The sequence below is a fragment of the Pezoporus flaviventris genome, unplaced genomic scaffold (genome assembly GCF_033815535.1).
Source record: "Pezoporus flaviventris isolate CSIRO_AGI_PZ_B2104156 unplaced genomic scaffold, CSIRO_AGI_Pfla_v1 ptg000113l, whole genome shotgun sequence".
NCBI lineage: Eukaryota > Metazoa > Chordata > Aves > Psittaciformes > Psittacidae > Pezoporus > Pezoporus flaviventris.
In genome coordinates this window covers 1174066-1190149 of record NW_026892661.1, presented here as the reverse complement: position 1 = coordinate 1190149, position 16084 = coordinate 1174066, and the positions used below count along the sequence as shown (strand labels likewise).

At 53.0% G+C, this 16084-nt stretch overlaps 1 protein-coding gene across 7 annotated transcripts in view; it reads left to right on the top strand.

Moving 5' to 3' along the window:
* Positions 1-16084, top strand: part of SIK3 (SIK family kinase 3) — a 55440-nt gene that overhangs the window by 12113 nt on the left and 27243 nt on the right. For 5 of the 7 annotated variants that reach the window (XM_061477999.1, XM_061477994.1, XM_061477998.1 and 2 more), the window contains exons 2-3: positions 12848-12964; positions 14899-14962. In XM_061477999.1, coding sequence (XP_061333983.1) covers positions 12923-12964; positions 14899-14962 — 106 coding nt within the window. In that variant the 5' untranslated portion in view covers positions 12848-12922. Of the gene's footprint in view, positions 1-6031; positions 6537-9856; positions 10066-12847; positions 12965-14898; positions 14963-16084 lie in introns of those variants that run through there. The other 2 variants (XM_061477997.1, XM_061477996.1) reach the window with 2 other exon arrangements.

Sequence of the window (16084 nt, the reverse complement as noted above, 5' to 3'; positions counted from 1 at the left end):
ACCAAATTCTTTGAGCAAGAGGCTGCTGGAGGCGATGTGTCCGCTGGCAGGCAGTGATGGACCAGAGCATCTTTGGGTCTGGCTATACGTGCCTTTCACTGCACTTTTCAACAGACCTCAGTGCAGTGAGGAGGGGTTTTAGGAGAGTATGTGGCATGGAATGGTGATGCAGGGAGCCTGATGTGGATGAGGAAGTGATCTCCTTGTGTGCTCTTACCTTTGACATGTGTTGTAAAATCAAGTTGGAATGGGTATTGCAACTCATTCTGTGACCCTCACGTGAAGGACAGGCCCTCGTGTAGGACTGCTGTGGTGCTGGACCTTTGTAACCTTTACACAGCCACTGCTAAACCTCTGCCCTGTAGCTGTGTATCTGCAGATACACACGTGTGTAACACTGCATCCATGCTGTTGTCAGCCAGGATGTGCATGGGTTCCTCTTTTCTCCTTAGGTGAGTAGCTGAGTGCTTCAGCAAGCCCTGTCAGCTCCTGGAGAGAGGGGACTTCTTGTCCTGCTTGCAGATGTGAGTGCCACCATCGAGTGCATGTCTTTGGGTACAGTCAGAGTGGGGCAGAGCTGAAAACTGGCCTCAGGTATCATCTGGTGCCCAGGAAGTAGCCCTGCTGCACAAAGGCTTCTCACACTTGGGTGCTTGAAGTCTTGCTCTATGCTTTTTGACTCCTACCTGCTTGTTTTGCTGGTAAGTTATTGATGCTGTTGCTCCTTTCCCCACACCTCTGCAGTGCTGTGCAGCTCAGGGATGAGTAATGCTTCTTAAAGGAGCGTTCCTGAACCTTTGATGCTGGATACGAGATTTAGCATTGAATCTCTGCATTTTCCATTGCAGGATGACTGTACATTCCTGTCAAGTGATTCATTTGACTCACAGACCTTTCCTACAAACCAGAATCCCTCTTCAGACCCTCGGAGCAAAAGGGATCTCGAGCACAAGCCCAGGTGCTGCGTTGAAGGCTCTGTGCTTTCCACAGCCGATGCTGTGCACAAGCAGGTTGCAGTGTAAGGCTGTCCTTGTCCTCCCTACTGCTTGGTTCCCTCACATTCCATTTCAGTGACGTGTGACAGCTTTTCCTTGCTCCTTCCCCAGAGGGCCTGGGCAGAGCTGTTTCCCCTCAGCTTCCCCTCCACAGACAGGCCAGAGGCTCCTCGAGCACAGCGATGAACGTGAGGGGGAAGGAGGGGAGAGCGTGACCCGGGAGTGAGGCACAGCTCCAGTGCTGTGACTGCAGCCGGGGGGTCATTCCAGGCAGTGACACACAACATTGTGTTCTGCTCCTCCGATGGCATCCAGTACCTGCCCGAGCCTGGATTCACCCGGGTTTGCGTGTGAAGCTGCAGCGTTTGAACTGTGACTCCTCTTAACGGGAGCTTTTGCAGTTTTGAGCGCTTCCAAGCTGTAATCCTGCTGGAATGACAGGTCCTTGGGATGCGCAGGCTGCTTTGTGGTACGGCTGCAGCCGATTCCTTCATGGTCGGGTGTTAGAGCCTGACCTCTGAGCCCGAGCCCTGTGTGTGGGGATGGGAAGGGGAATGGGATGTGTAAGGAGCGGAAGGTGTAGCCCATGAGGAGTATGGTTCTGCAGAGCCCTGCTGACAGGAGGGACTTGCTCCCGTGCAGGCTTGTGGTCTCTTTAGGAGGTGCACGTCCTGGCCCTAGCCCACTGCAGCATCTCAGATGTCACTGTTAGCTATTCTCTAAGACTCCACCACATTCCATAACTGGGGAAAAGTTCTTGTTTTCCCTGAGGCAGCTGGTGCATTTAAGGAATTTCTGGTACGTGCTGGAGTAGAAACTCATTTTTGTACCTGACTCATGGAAAGTCAGGCTAATAATGTTGAAGCTCCTTTCTGGAGAGATGGACCAAGATCTGCACCACAGAGACCTCGGTGGCTGTGCCAGCTCTGCTCAACTCATTCCTCACTGCCCCAGCTCGAGCTGCAAACAGGGAAAGCCCCTTTGAAGGCACAAAGTGAGGCTTGGCTTTCTCCTCACTGGTGGCAGTGGGGAGGGCTGAGGCTCTGCCTGCTCACAGGGATCACAGTAAGGTACTTTCCACACAGGACAGCAGCATCAGTGTGTTTGCTGATGGAGCTGAAAGCAGTTGGCTTCTGCTAATGGGTCTGGTTCACGTGCTCCAAAGGAGGAGCTGCCAGAGGGGATGGATAACAGCAGTATTGGGTGACTCTGCTTGGGAAAAGCTTTCTTGAGCTGTTCATGGCTGCTTCTGGATCCCGTTGGCCTTGGTGGGGATGGAATGATCTCTGGTAGGGAAAGAAGATGTCACTTTCACAACTTCCACTCTCTAAAGTGAAAGCAACCCTTGAAAGTGACGTTTCCAACTTTCTTGCCTTAGAAGCTTGGTCACTGGCCTGGATGTGCTCTAAGATGTGCTCTCAGCTGCAGTAGCTCTTCTTGGGAAGCCAATTGCAAACTGGGTTATCTGGATTCTAGCACTGAGAGCAGTGAGGATTTAGTGCTGCCAGGCCTGCAGCTGGTAAACAAGTTTGTTTTACACCTGCATTTAAAGAGAGGGAGGAACAGCGATCGCTTTGTGAGACAGGGCCTGGGTTTTCTTGCTGGCATGCTTCAAGTTCGTAGAAATCTCCCGTACTTCCTGGTAATCTGTCCCTGGAGAGCCAGGGCATCACAAGTGGTAGCAGTGAATGAGCAGGGAGATGGGAAATGTGATCCTGAACCCCTGCAGGCTCCTCCCGCGCCTCCGTGTCAGGGGAGGTGGCATTTGTCACTGGGCCTTGCGTAAGGATCTCCAATGGCACAGATCCCGAGGAGCTGTGGAATGGGTTCAGTATGTGCTCAGCAGAGCTGCGTAGCGCTTACGTACAGCCCTGCAGCCCTGTGCAGGGGTTTGGGGTTACAGCACCTCTGTGCAGCTCCACGGGTACCTTTCTGTGCTGCCGTACGAGTTCCTTATAGAAGCCGTGTAAGGCAGCTCCCATCCCGACTTGGCAGCCTCTCCGTGTGCTCCTTGGGAGCTGCAGATGTGCATCCTGGAGCAGTTTCCTCCTGCTTGTGTTTCGGGCTGCCAGAGCGCCGGGTTGTTCCCACGTGTGGAGCACGGCTGCAGAAGGTGATTTAAACAAATGGATGCCACTGCCCACTTCTCAGGCTCCTCGGTCAGGAGCCAGAGCAGTTCTGGTGGCTCCAGCTTGCCCACCCTGCCTCTCTCGCTTCCCACATGGGCTGCAGAGCACCGTCTGTGGGCTCTTCCCCTCTTAAGGAGCAGGAATCCCTCAGCCAAGAGCAGCTTGCGCTTTGCTGGGACACAAGGAGGGAAGCTGGGTGCTGCTGGGTACCATCACACAGGGCACTGCTTCCTGGTGGTGCACGCTGGGATGAGTGGTCTGGTACCAGCAATGCCTGTTCCTGTGCGGTTTATGGACAAAGGAATTTTTAGGGAATACCTACTTCTGTCTGTGTGAACTGGGGAGTTACCCTGATGCACAGCTTGCTGTGCTGCAGTAAGGTGCAGTAAGTCAATAGCTGCGTCCCTTTGTTCTTGTGAAAGTAAATAGCCTGCTGAAAGGACAAGTGGATGTGTTGCTGATGTGCTGGTGCTGGTGCTCCTGCCCTGCTTGGTGCAGGAAATGGGGAATGCCATGAAATGGGAAAACTGCTGGAGTCTGAGGTGGCTGCCTGGGTGGAAGGAACAATACCTGCTGTGCACTAAGGTACCAGCCGCGCTTGAGATGAGCATCCCCCCTCTTCCCTTCCTGGAGTTGGGAGTACTTGTGTCTGGCCCCTCTGCTCGAACGCCCAGGCTGAGGCACACCGAGCTGTGTTGCAGACCTGTTGTAAGCCCCCCGTAGATGGGCTTTACTTGTTTGGGTTTTGTTTCCTCGCAGCTTCTGCACGTATAAAAGAGGCTTTGTCCTGCGTCGGGCCCTGAATTCCCATGTACAAGGGGAGGCATTGAGTGAACTCCAGGCTGTGGCTTTGCTTCCACGTGCCCCTGCTGCCTTCACCTGGATGCAGTGCTCGCCTCTGACTCAGTGTTTACTCTTCAGTGTTTAAACATTCCCTAGAAATTCAGTCTTCCAAGCACATTCTGCTTCACACCAAGTGCCTGCAGAAGCCCAGTTGTGCAATGCCTACGCTCGTGTATTGGCTGCTGTCTTACTCCCTCAGAACAGGATTTACGGTGGCAAAGCAAAGCAGCAGCCACAATTAGAATTTGGGTACTACAACACTATTGCTGCCTTCAAAATAGCCCTGTCTGTGCTCCAGAAATAGCCCTTGTCCCTTGCTGTAAATCAGAGCTGGGGTGCAGTGATGGTTACTTGGCACACGTTGGTGCTGAGGGCAGGCAAACCCCCTGGACACCTTGCATCTGCCTTCCCAGTTGCTGTGAGAGTGCAGGTGCTCTGTCATGGTTTGGCTTTGAAGTAGGTTTTAGCTCCTGAGAGCCTTATCTGTGGGTTTAAGCAATCCCTACTGATAAGGGGAATCAGATACTATTGTTGGAAGTGGCTTGTAGGCTGCCGGAGTGTTGGAATTCAGAGCTACACCGAAGTGAGAGGGGATGCTTTAAAACACTGCTCTGTGCAGTTACTGCTGTGAATTCCTGTCAGGCTGCTGTGTTGGAAAACAAGCTTCAATCTTAGCCTAACCCTTGTGTTTCTGGGGGAAGAAGCAACCTTCCTAAAGCTCCACATCAGCCACGTGGAGATTAAACACTGCTTTTCCTTCAGTGCCCACAGAGGCTCTGTCCTGAGTAGCATCCCTTGCAGGGCAGGATGAGTGGTGGTGGAGGGAGATCCCGGCCAGGCATTCCTTGGATGTGCTGCTTTATGGGCACTGCCACCTCCCTGTAGAGGTGCTGCTGGGGACAGGTTGAGGTTTTTAAGGTCACTGGTTTCAATCTCTCTAGTGCATATCTATGAATAACTGCAAATAATGAGACATGAAGGTGCAGGGGCATGGGGCAGGGCAGCGTTGCCCAATCAGTGCTGCTCACACCAGCACCGTCTGCTTTGCTTCTACTGCAAAGCACGTGCAGCATCGGGTGAGGAAAGGGCTCTCCGTGGCTGGGATGTTTATCCTGGTCACTGAGGGTTAATGTGGGGAAGGTTGCATTCCTTAGTTTCACTTTTGGCTTCTCTTCCCCAAAATTTCCACTTCATTTCATAACCATTCTGGAGCGAGGGGTGCTGATGCTGGAACCTTGGAGTCTGAATGTTCCTGTTTGCAATGCGGGGCTGAGGCAGCCGTGGCTCTTCTCAGGCCCAGGGGAGAGTGGTACCGTCTTGCTGACAGTGACGTTAACCCTCCTAAAGCAGCTCACTGGGGGAGCTTTAATTAACTTGGGGGTGGAGGCAGTGACCAGAGGTGATGGCTTTGGGAGGAGAATGGTTTTGTGCTGTGGTCTGTGCCTGATGGAAATTGTGACGTTTTGGCCTGTTGATGTGAAACCAGAGTTTATTCTGTGACGGCGGATGTATTGGTGCCTCATGTGCACACAGGCACCGGGCTCCTTGGAGCAAAACCACTGCATGGGCTTTGTACTGGTACTACTTTGGGCATATCAGTTGTCATTGTGCCTCAGAGCTGGTAACCTCACCCAGAGCATCCTCGTGCTGCTGGGCATGCACTGGTGCTGTGGCCAGCAGTCTTGCTGAGCAGTGGGTACACACCAGCCCGCAGACATGCGCTGCCCTCGGCATTCCCAGCATGGAGCAGCCTGGCCGGGACCCTGCGTGTGCCTCTCCAAGGCAGGGCCTGTGTGAGGCATCTGGTGACGGGGCTGCTGCTTGTTTGTTCCCATAGAAACTGCCATCTGATTGTGAGGCAAAACCTCTGCTGGAAACCAGCCTCCAAGGATCTGAGTGCATCATCCAGATCCGGCATCCTGCTGTATCCTGCTGTACCCTTCCTGCTCCAGAGCCTGTGGTGTGGTGCAGTTAGCACCTTGGAATAGCCTCAGCAATAAAGGTGATGCTGTCACTGGTGGTGAAGCTGGCAATTGCTTGGTGCTGGTTCCTTGGTGTAGGGTGTTTGGTGTTCTCACTGGGGTTGTGGGAGCTGGGCTGCCTGCAGACCCTTTGAGAAGTGCCTGTGATTCCCGGGATACCCCAAGAGTTTGGGGTTTGGCAGTCATGGAGTTGTCCAATATTACAGCATAACTCCCTCTTCTGCAGGCGTGTGCTGTAGTGCTGCCTACTGCCATGGTATATATTGAATATCCAAGTAGATTGACTTTGGTATAGAGCAGACAACCCTTACAGGTATTCCCAGATGGACTTGATGGAATATGCAGTCCCATCTTAGCCGTTGCTTTAGACTCTCTCTGATACTCTTGCAATCCCAATGTGATAGTTAATGTTCCTACAGCCTTCTTTAAGCAGGAGCTGTTACCCTTCAGAACAGAGCTGCAGTTAATGTAAGTACACATGAGGAGTGCTGTGTGTGCTGCAGAACCTCCTCCCTGGAATGTGGGCAGGATTCCGTGTCGCAGCTCCGCACGGAGCCACCGCCGCTCGGGCTGTGGCGAGGCGCAGGGTGAGTGAAAGGGATTGTTATATGGGATGACAGATTCCTCTGGAGGCTGTTGCTGTGTACAGAGGGGAAGCCAAGACATCAGTGCCTAATATCTTCCAGAAGTGCTCTGCTTTAACCCTTGAGGAGCCTCAGGAAATCAGTTGGAAGCCACTGCAAAGGCTCCCTGTGACTGCTGCACATCCTGATCCATTGCCAGTTAGTTTTCCTGTTGGCAGCTTACAGCAATGGGATTTCTTGTGCTGTGTGGAAGACTGGGGAGCTGAACCAGAGCCACCCTTACTGTGTGTTGCTCTTGTCATTAAGAACTAGCTGCTGCTCTGGCTTGTTGAGAGATGGTTGCGGTGCTCGTCAGCAGCTTTCCCTCCCCTTCTTGCTGCTGTGCTTCCTGGCAGCCCGGGCTCCTGCGGGATCCTGCTCCATCCCCCTTGGATGCTCGGCTCTTCCCATCACTGCCGAGGTGCGGAGCTGAGCACACATGAGCTGCTTTGTGCTTCCCCTCCTACATGCAGTGCAGAGCGATGTGCGCTGCTTTACCTGATGGGAAATGGGGCAGATAAAGGCAGGAACATCCTGTGTTGTCACCACGTTTCCCCCGGCCTTTCCTCCATTCCCCTTCATTTAAAGGAGGCTGGTGCCACATTGCACAGGCATGGCCCGACCTTGCTGGCTTTGGACAGGAGTTCAGCTGCTGAATGACTTTATGGGAGGAGAGTGATTGAGGAACCAGTTTGAAGGTGCCCTCAGATGGAGGACGACCCGTGCTGAAAGGGACCAAGGTGAGCAAGTGTCTTCCCAGGCTTTGATTCCCCTTTTGGCTTCACTTGTGTGCAGAGTGCAGGCTGCGGCTTACACACCATAGCCAGGCTTACGTGACCAGGATCTGCCCGTTTGATGTGTGAACTGCTTTACATCCATGTAAATGCTCCTCCGTAAGGCCCTGTGCCGGGTTAACTGAACTCATTCAGAAACCGGTTTTAATTAGCAAGTGCAGTCTTTGTCTAGTAAGTGCCAAGATGGTGTTTGGTTTGCACAGGAGCCACGGAGGTAGTGCTGCAGTGCTGTCAGCACAGCACAGGGCTGAAGCACAGCGGTGCTCACTGCCCTCTTCTCACTCCTTTCACTCCAGCAAAGCCACACAGCACTTGCATTGCTTCATCAGAGCCCCTGTGGTTGCTGATGCTGCAAGCAAAAGCTGCATCCAACATCTGTGTGCTGGGTTTGACACCTGCAGCTCAGCTGAGATTTGACCAGATAGTGGCCTGATTTGCAGTGTGAGGTCTGCGCACGGGTCACAGCACGTGCTGTTCGTGGAGATCTCCGTCTCTGCCCTAGGAAGTCTCGTGTTAGATCAAAGAGCAGGAGGTAGAAGTGAGTCTTAAACCAAGGAGCTGGGCTGGGGGGTCCAGCGTTCTTGAGACAGGAGCCTTTACCTGCCTGTTACTTGAGCTTCTGTCCCTTTGGCTTCAGCTAATGCTTAACCCTGGTTCTTAGGTGTTCTTATGAAGGAGTTCAATGAAATCACAGCAGTAGGCAGGCAGCTTTCCTTGCCTGCTGTCTGCAGATGGACATGTGGACATGTTTTAGTGTAGTAGCTTGGGCCATCACGGGGGGCTGGCATTTGTGGGTATAGTTTGCCTTTTTCCTTGACTAGGATAAAGAAATAATGTTCCATACCACCTCTAATGCACGGCTCTGACCCCCGTGAAGTTCTCACAGTTGCATCTGTTAAGCATTACAGTGATTTTATACGGCTTCTGAACTAAAGAAACAAATCACTGGCACCAGCATCCGCTGAAGCTGGGGAGCAGAGGGTTTCCTCCTCCTGTAACAAGGCTCTAAGCGAGAGGATGGAGAGGTCAGTTGCAGCGTAAACACAGCATGGGTAAAGCTGGAGGGGTTCAAAAGAGGTGGGAATTGTGTGACTGTGCCCCACTCCTGTACTCTTGCCCTCGGCTCCATCCCATTGTACATGCCCTGGAACGATGAGATTGTCCCCACTGGGTTTAGCAGAGCTGCAGGCGTCAATGTGGGGTCTGTGCTTCTGCCACTGAAATCCAGACCCATTCCCCTGGGATCGGGGAGGGGTCACAGCGGAGCACAGCGCTCACAAGCAGGGCATTAACACTGCACCGGGCCCAAGGGTTTGTGTGTATTGACTTTTCCCAAAACACCATTGGGGTTTCCTTCACCTTGTGCGAGGCACAAGTCACTGCATTGATTGTGAAGAGGGATGTGGACACGGTGATAACTTCCTTCCTGAGCAAACACACTTTGCTGGGTGCATCTTGGTCCTCGGTTTCCTGCTTTCAGCTGCTGGCAATATTTGTTTGTGCCACCTCCAAAGCCCCCACTTTGGCTGTGGAATGGCCTGGCTTTATCTGCTGCACCCCTGAATGAGGGGGTTCTGCTGGTGGGGTAACTCCTTTGTTTGCCCAGGAGCTTGTTGAGAGAGGTCTCTCTGGTCTGGTGACAGGCCATTGTCTGGGTGTGTAAGGACTGCAGAGCACATCTCTGCTGTTGAGTGTTTTCCTATGGGTAAAACCTGTACCAGTTGCCTGCTTGCATGCAGAGTGCTGGCTTTCAGTGCCCCTTAGCAGCCAGGCAGGCTTGTGACAGCCGGTCTGAAGAGCATGTGCCTCTGCCAGCCAGCCATCCCTGCAGGACGGTGATGTTGGTGACAAGTGACAGCTACAGTGACAGCTCCGCACTGAGCTGCTGTGGTGTGTGAGGACACTGGGGCGTGCAGCGTGGGGCAGGAGGTGCCATTGCAGGAGGCACTGCAGCAGCTTTTCCTTTGTCTCCCCCTGCCTCTGTCTTGACTCTGTTCTCTGGCACCAGAGCTCTCCCAGAGGTCCTGTGCAGCGTCAGTATCTGCTTGTGGGAGTGATTTTTACCCCTCCAACAGCTGCTTAATCCAAAGGGGTCGTCGTGTTTGGAGCTTCCCAAGTGTCCCTGGCAGGCAGAAGCAGCTGGAAAGAGGAGCGCTTTGCTGTCAGCCCTCTGACAGCTCCTGTTGGCATCCCAGCAAGGCTGGAGTGGAGTGGAGAGGAAGGAGAGGGCTGCTGGGCTGTGCTGTGGAAGGAATTCAGGTCCTGTCCGTGCCTTTAGACTGGCCTTCTCCAGGCTTACTCCTTCAGTAGCCCAAAGACCTGCTCCAGAGCCAGCCATGGAGTAAGAGAGGAACCCGGACCCATGGCCGTGTTCCCCTGCAGCAGGGCACACGCGGTGCGCGCTCAGTGAGGGTGTTCCAGCAGGGATGGGGAGCGGGAGGACGCCTCGGAACAATTGCAGGAAGTGTTTCTCCTAAATCAACATGTTGGTTGCTTTCCGTGCAGTCAATTTGCCGGTGCCATCTGTTGGCTCTTGTTACACTGAGGAGATCAATTGCTGACTTGTGGCAACGCTTCCTGGCCCGATTCCACTTGTGTAGGGATTACTGATGAGGCTGCTCGCGTGCTCTGTTCCCAAAGAAGTGGGGCTTCTCCTGGTTTCAAGTGGAGCTGCTACAGAAACGACTGAAATGGAAAAGGTGGTTTCTTCACGGAATGATCATCCATGCAGGAAAGCTTAATTATAGTTCAATTACAGTTATAATTGGATCCGAGCAAACGTGTGGCGTGAAGTCCTAGGTGTTAGCCTAGGACAGGGTCCTTAGCTTTTCCCTGTGTTCACTGCACAGGAGGGGAAGGAGACTGCACTGTCCTATGGGTCCTTCCCATGAAACCACACTCTGCTTCTCCCTTTATTCCCCTTTTCCCGTAGTCCCGAGCATGGCTCCTGCCCTTCCCCTGGGCACGTGGCAGTTCATTTCCCTGCCCTTGGCAGGGCACCGTGGATTCGAGGAAGTCTGCAGGGATATTCGCCACGCTCGGCTCATAAACAGGATGTCGATATGGATGTTCGTTCTGCCCTGCCTCCTGCAGGAGCCTCTCGCCCGGGCCGTGATCTTCCAGCCCTGGTAACTACCAGGGTGTCAAATCTGGTGTCTTGGGGCAAATCCGGGATGTACAGTTGTGTTTCTGGTGATGCTGGGGGAGCTTCAGGAGAAGCCTGTGTGCTTGAGAACAGGAAATGCAAAGGCTGCACGTGCTGGGATGCAGAAAAGGGTTGGTGCTTACCGCAGAAGGGGCAGCCTGGGCTTGTGGGAGCTCCCATCTAGGAACATTTTGGAGTGTTTGGGCCTGAAATGGCATTTCTGCTCCTCGTGACTTCCCGTGGCATGCCCTGACATCCATGGTACCTGCTCCTGCCCTTTTGCCTCCTGGAGTTTCACTTCCACTCCTTTAGTTCTCCAACTACCCCGTTGCTTTGGGTCAGACTTGCTCTGCTGCTCACCAGGCTCTTGCCTGACGTGCACACCGCTCAAGATCGTGGAAATAGGGAGCAGTGTTTCCAGGGGAAGAAACACCTGGAAATACGATGGACTCCTGAGATCCCTGTGCTTTCCCTTGTGGGGATTTCATACTTCCACCCTTGCACATTTGTGGGGAAGCTCCGAGTTTCCTGAAACCGGAGCACGAGGTGCTTTGGCCAGGGCTTTCAGGAGCCTTTTACCTTTCATCTCACAGCAGTCACTGGAGGCACTGGGACGGGAGGAAAACACATGGAAGGAACCCCTCCAGAAGGGCCAGGTCCCTCCTCATCTCCCCCAAGGATGCAGGTGTGTTCAAGGGCCACTCTTTGGCCTAACAGACAGTATGGTCCTTCACGTGAGGACATCTCCTGCCTGCTGTGTGTGTTCCTCTGCACCACATGTAAAGCCCCCAGTGCAGTGAGGTGACAAGCGTGGGGCAGGCAGGGGGACAGCAGCCTGCTGTGTTATCAGAGACAAGACCGGAGGGATTGGGTTCTGTTCTCTCTGGCCCTCCCCACTGAGCTCCATTCAATCCGATGTTCTGTATCCCTTGAACTCCACCACGAGTGTCAACTCCAGTCATATAATTAAGCTGGGAAATGAGATTTCCTTTGAGTGACTGTAGAGCTGGGAAATGAGTAAGTAGCTTTGGAATACTCCACATCAGTGGGGCTTTCATGTATTTATGCCTGAAAATGACTCCTGTCTCTTAGACGTTTTGGATTTGCTCTTTGAGGAAGTGCCTCTTAGCTTTTTATATACACACGCGTCACTTTAAGCTTTACAAAAGCTCATTCCTGCAGGGATAATCCTTGGTGAAAAGCACATAGTGGGTGCTTCCCAGTGCCCCTCTGGCTCTCAGCTCTCCCAGTCCCCTCCTGAGCGCTGTCCTTGGAGCTGTGTGGTGCAGAACACCCCAACCAGCGGCCGTGGCAGCCCCGAGGAGCAGCAGCAGCTCCTCACCCTGTTACTCACTGCCTGTTAGTGCCTGGCAGCCGCACAGGTCCAGGGCTTCACCTCGGCTCTGGCTCCGGTTCCAGCCCCGGCCCTGCCAGCAGCCCCTGGTGCCCAGTGCCAGGCCTGGCTCCGCACGGCGCAGGGCTGCTGTCGGAAGCGTGCTCCCTGACTTGGGAGCCTGGAGCCCTTCCTGGGCTCGGAATTAGAGGTTTCAAAGGAAAGAACCAGCTTATTGTGCCTGTGCCTTGCTGGGGCTGTGCTGTGCTGTGGTACATGCAGGGCAGCTATTCCCCTGGCGGGGGTTTCAGTGTAGGAAATGAAGCTTAATTCTCACGTGCTTCAGATTGTTCCCTTAAAGACCCTGATGATCCTGTCGTTTGTTTGCCTCCAAGCAGCACCGTGCCTGTTAGAGCATCACTTAGCATTGCACTTGGGGTTTGGCACTGGAGGAGGAGGAGGAGATGTGTTTTGGATCGTGTGCCACAGTGGCACAGAGCACTTGTCCCTGGTGCACACCAGAGGCTTTTCAGAGCAAGGCACTTCTGGAACTGGGCTTTGGGCTCCTGGGTCACATCCTTCTGGTTGTGCATCACCAGCACAGGGGGTCTCTCCCCATTTGGAGTTGGGTGGTTTCACTGTCTGTGCCCCAGAGAGCTGGGAGCTGCCGGGGCTGAGGAAGGATGCTCAGGGAAGGCAGAGGGAAGAGAAGAAGTCTCCAACGCTAGAGAGACTTTAAGGGGTGTACTGTGGTAACAGGAGCCCGAAAACCCTTCTGCACCCTACTCGCAAACAGGTCCTCTCTGTAGGGACAATACCCCAAGAGGTAGGAAACAAAGCTGCTTCCTGCCCACCTCCTGGCAAGGTGCTGGGCTCTGGGAGGCTGCTTGGAGCCTTTCTGAGGCAGGGACTGTGTATTCTGTTCAGTGCAGCAGGGCTTGCAGGCAGGGCTTGCTTCTGAAAATGGGTCAGTGACCTCTGTCCTGCTCTCCCCTTGTGCTAGGTGGCCATAAAGATAATCGATAAGACCCAGCTGGATGAAGAGAACCTGAAGAAGATATTTCGAGAAGTTCAGATCATGAAGATGCTTTGCCACCCACATATCATCAGGTTATACCAGGTAGGAGCACTCCCTGTGGTGTGTTTTCTGCCCCTTTGTACTATAGCTTTACACTGTCTCGTAGTGCTTTCTCTGGAGTTATCCCTCTGTTTCTCCTGCGTGAAGTACTGGGAAAGTCCTTTGTTTCCAAGGTCTCGGAGTATTTTGATTGAGGGAGCAGGGGGAAAGTGTGGCTGATCCTCCTCTTTCTGGGAGATGATGCTTCCGCTGTGTGCTGGCCTCTTGCCATTTGTTTATGGCTATTGTGTGCTTTTCAGCTTCCCAGTTGAAACCGGATGCGGGCTCCCCTTCTCTGTGTAAGGGAGCAAGTAAGTCTCACCCACTAGCACAGAGCTCCCCTGCTCCCCTCTCTCTGACCATTTACCCTGTGGCCCAAGGACTTCCTGATCCCTCCCTGCTTGCCTGGAAGGTGATCAATAGCACCTGGGAATATTGTTTGTAGACTTGTTCTCCGGCTTGTTTGGCATTCCTGGTGTGCAAACAGAACCACCAGAGGCACAGCCCACGTGTGATGCCTCTGACGCATGTGGTTGTGGTGCCCCTGCGACTGAACGATCAAATAGAGCAGCGGGGAGGTTGCAGCAGGCCAGGGACACACAAGACAGCACCAGTGTGGTGGGAGCAGAGGGTTCACCAAGGCCACCCCCTTGGTGAACCATTAAATGCTGCTTTGGGAGCTGGTGGCCAGATGAAAGACTCCTTCCCTGGGCTTTTCTGATACAAGGGCTCAGGCAGGGCCTTACATCTAGAGAGGAGTGCTCAAAAGCTGTGTACACGCTCTCCTCTATTGCGTGCAGTCCTGGTTCTGGAAGCTGTCGGATGGAGTCCCCTTCCCAGGGTCCTGCCAGAGCTGGTCAGAACTGCCAGGTTCGGTGGGCTTGTCTGTTCAAGCCCTGTGTGCTGCTCAGCTCTGCCTGATGGATGTGAGCACTTAGTTGGACTCCAAGGAGTTAAAGCTGAGTAGAAGTGACAGAGGTTAATGTTTAGCTCTTTAGGCCAAACCACAAGAGTCCAAGATGCTTACAGCAGACGCTCCAGAGCTGCAGCGTTTTGCAGGTACTTGGGCAATGCTGCTTTGCAAAGGGACTCCTCTTTAATAAGCCCTTTGGCAACCTGGTTATTCCATGTATGGTTTTGATATGACACTGGGCAGGTGACACTTGTGGCTGGGATTTGCTAAAGTGAGGGAGGAGCACCCACTGCAGAGGGTGTTCCACCCTGTCTGATCTTCCTGGGCATCCAGTGACATTGATTGTTAGATAACGAACTACTAAACCCTGGAGTTGGTGTTTCAGAGTCTTTCACATCTTTTCAGTAGGAATCTGGAATAAGTGGCACTTTTAAACTCGCTGTGACAGGCTCTGGACTCCCAACTCCAGCATAAACTGGTGGCCTTGGCACACTGGGCTGCTGCAGCCCCAATGCCCTGTCAGACTCCTACAGATGTGTGTTACAAGAGGGGTGTTACCTGGCTGAAACACCCAGGGCTCCCTGAAGCAAAGCCTCTGCTCTGCTCATGTCTGATGGATCTTGGCTCATTCCAAAGTCACTTCTTGATTCAGTGAATGTTCCCCCTTTCGCAAAATTGGTGGTGGTTTTAGTGCCTGCAGTGGCCTGGGTGATTGGGAAGGTGAACTGGTTCCCTTGTGGCAGCCCTGAGAAGTCTTCCAGGGGAGCAAACACTAAAGGGAGGGCAAGGAAAAGGGGAGGAAGGCACAAGTGAAGTGTGTTTAGTTACAGCATCACTGTTTAGAGCTTGCCATTTGATTCTTACGTGCCCCAGTTCCTCGTCTGCTCCTTGGCACAGGAGAGTTAATATTGTTGATTCGATGAAAGCAGTTACACGTGCTATGGAAAGGGTCAGTTCTTATTTAGCTACACTTTTTGCAGAGGGCAGTGTCCTTAATGTGTCCCTTCTCTGTCCTTGTGCCCAGGTCATGGAGACGGAGCGGATGATTTATCTAGTGACCGAGTACGCCAGTGGAGGGGAAATATTTGGTGAGTACATTTACTGCATTCTTTAATCAGATAATGCACTCGGTCAGCTCCAGTAAACTGAAAATAGCTGCCACGCTCTCTTGCTGCAGCTGAGGGATGCCCTTCAGCCTGAAAACTTTCCATTGACAACAGGAGTAGAGAAATAAATGATACCAACTTGGTGGGAAAGTCCCTTCCGTAACCTCTGCTGCTTGTTTGGGTTCCATTGGCAGGTGCTGCCCTGCTTTGATGCTGACTTTGGGATTACAGGTGTTGGGAATAGTCACCTGGCTGGCTTTGGAAGTGTTGCTGAACACTTGGTTCCAGCAAGTTGCATGAAGCTTGTTGACGAGAGCGGAAACGTTGGTGTTTGTTAGTGGCTTTCAAAGAAACAGGCGGTCCTGTGGCTCTGCAGTGTTCTGTTCCCAGAGCCGTGCGTGTTCTTATCTTCTGGATACCTGATGTTATCTTAGCCTGTGTTAGTTACATCCATTTTCAACTCCATTGTCTGCTAACAATGTTTTGGCTGAGCTTTCTTGACCACAGAAGCTGTTCTTTACAGGAAAAGACGCAAGTGCAAGAGCTGGTGGCTGATCCCTTCATTTGTTTTATTGCCATGACCAGTATGAAAACCTGTAGAGATGGAAGTACTGGTGCACGCTGGGATCTCTACTAGCTCCACCCATGTGAGATGCAGAAAAGGGGGAAATCCTTCGTGCTTGACTGGAGCAGGCTTCAGTCTGCTTGCAGGGAGTGTCCCTGGGAGGACAGTCGCGTACAGTCTGTCAGCTAAACGGAGCTGCTCTCCTCCTTTTCCTCGTGAGCCACTGCAGAAGATTGACTTTCAGTGTCAGGACCTCTGACTTTGCTGCAGGAGGCTGCCTTGTAGTTAAAGGTGAAGCTCTTAGTGAAGCAAGAGAAGCTTCAAATTCAGGCAGAGCCGACTTGAGCTGTTTTCCAGGTCCTCAGTACCTTTGTAGATGGTTGTCGTGGCTTCTACCCAGCGCGGTCCATCCCCTTTGGGCTTCCTCTCTGAGAAGGTGACAGCTGAAGGAAGAAGCAAGTGACAGCTGATGTTGTGGATGGCCTTGTGGAAACCTGACTTCCTCCAGCTGAGCCTCCCAGTTGTCTCCTCAAGCATGA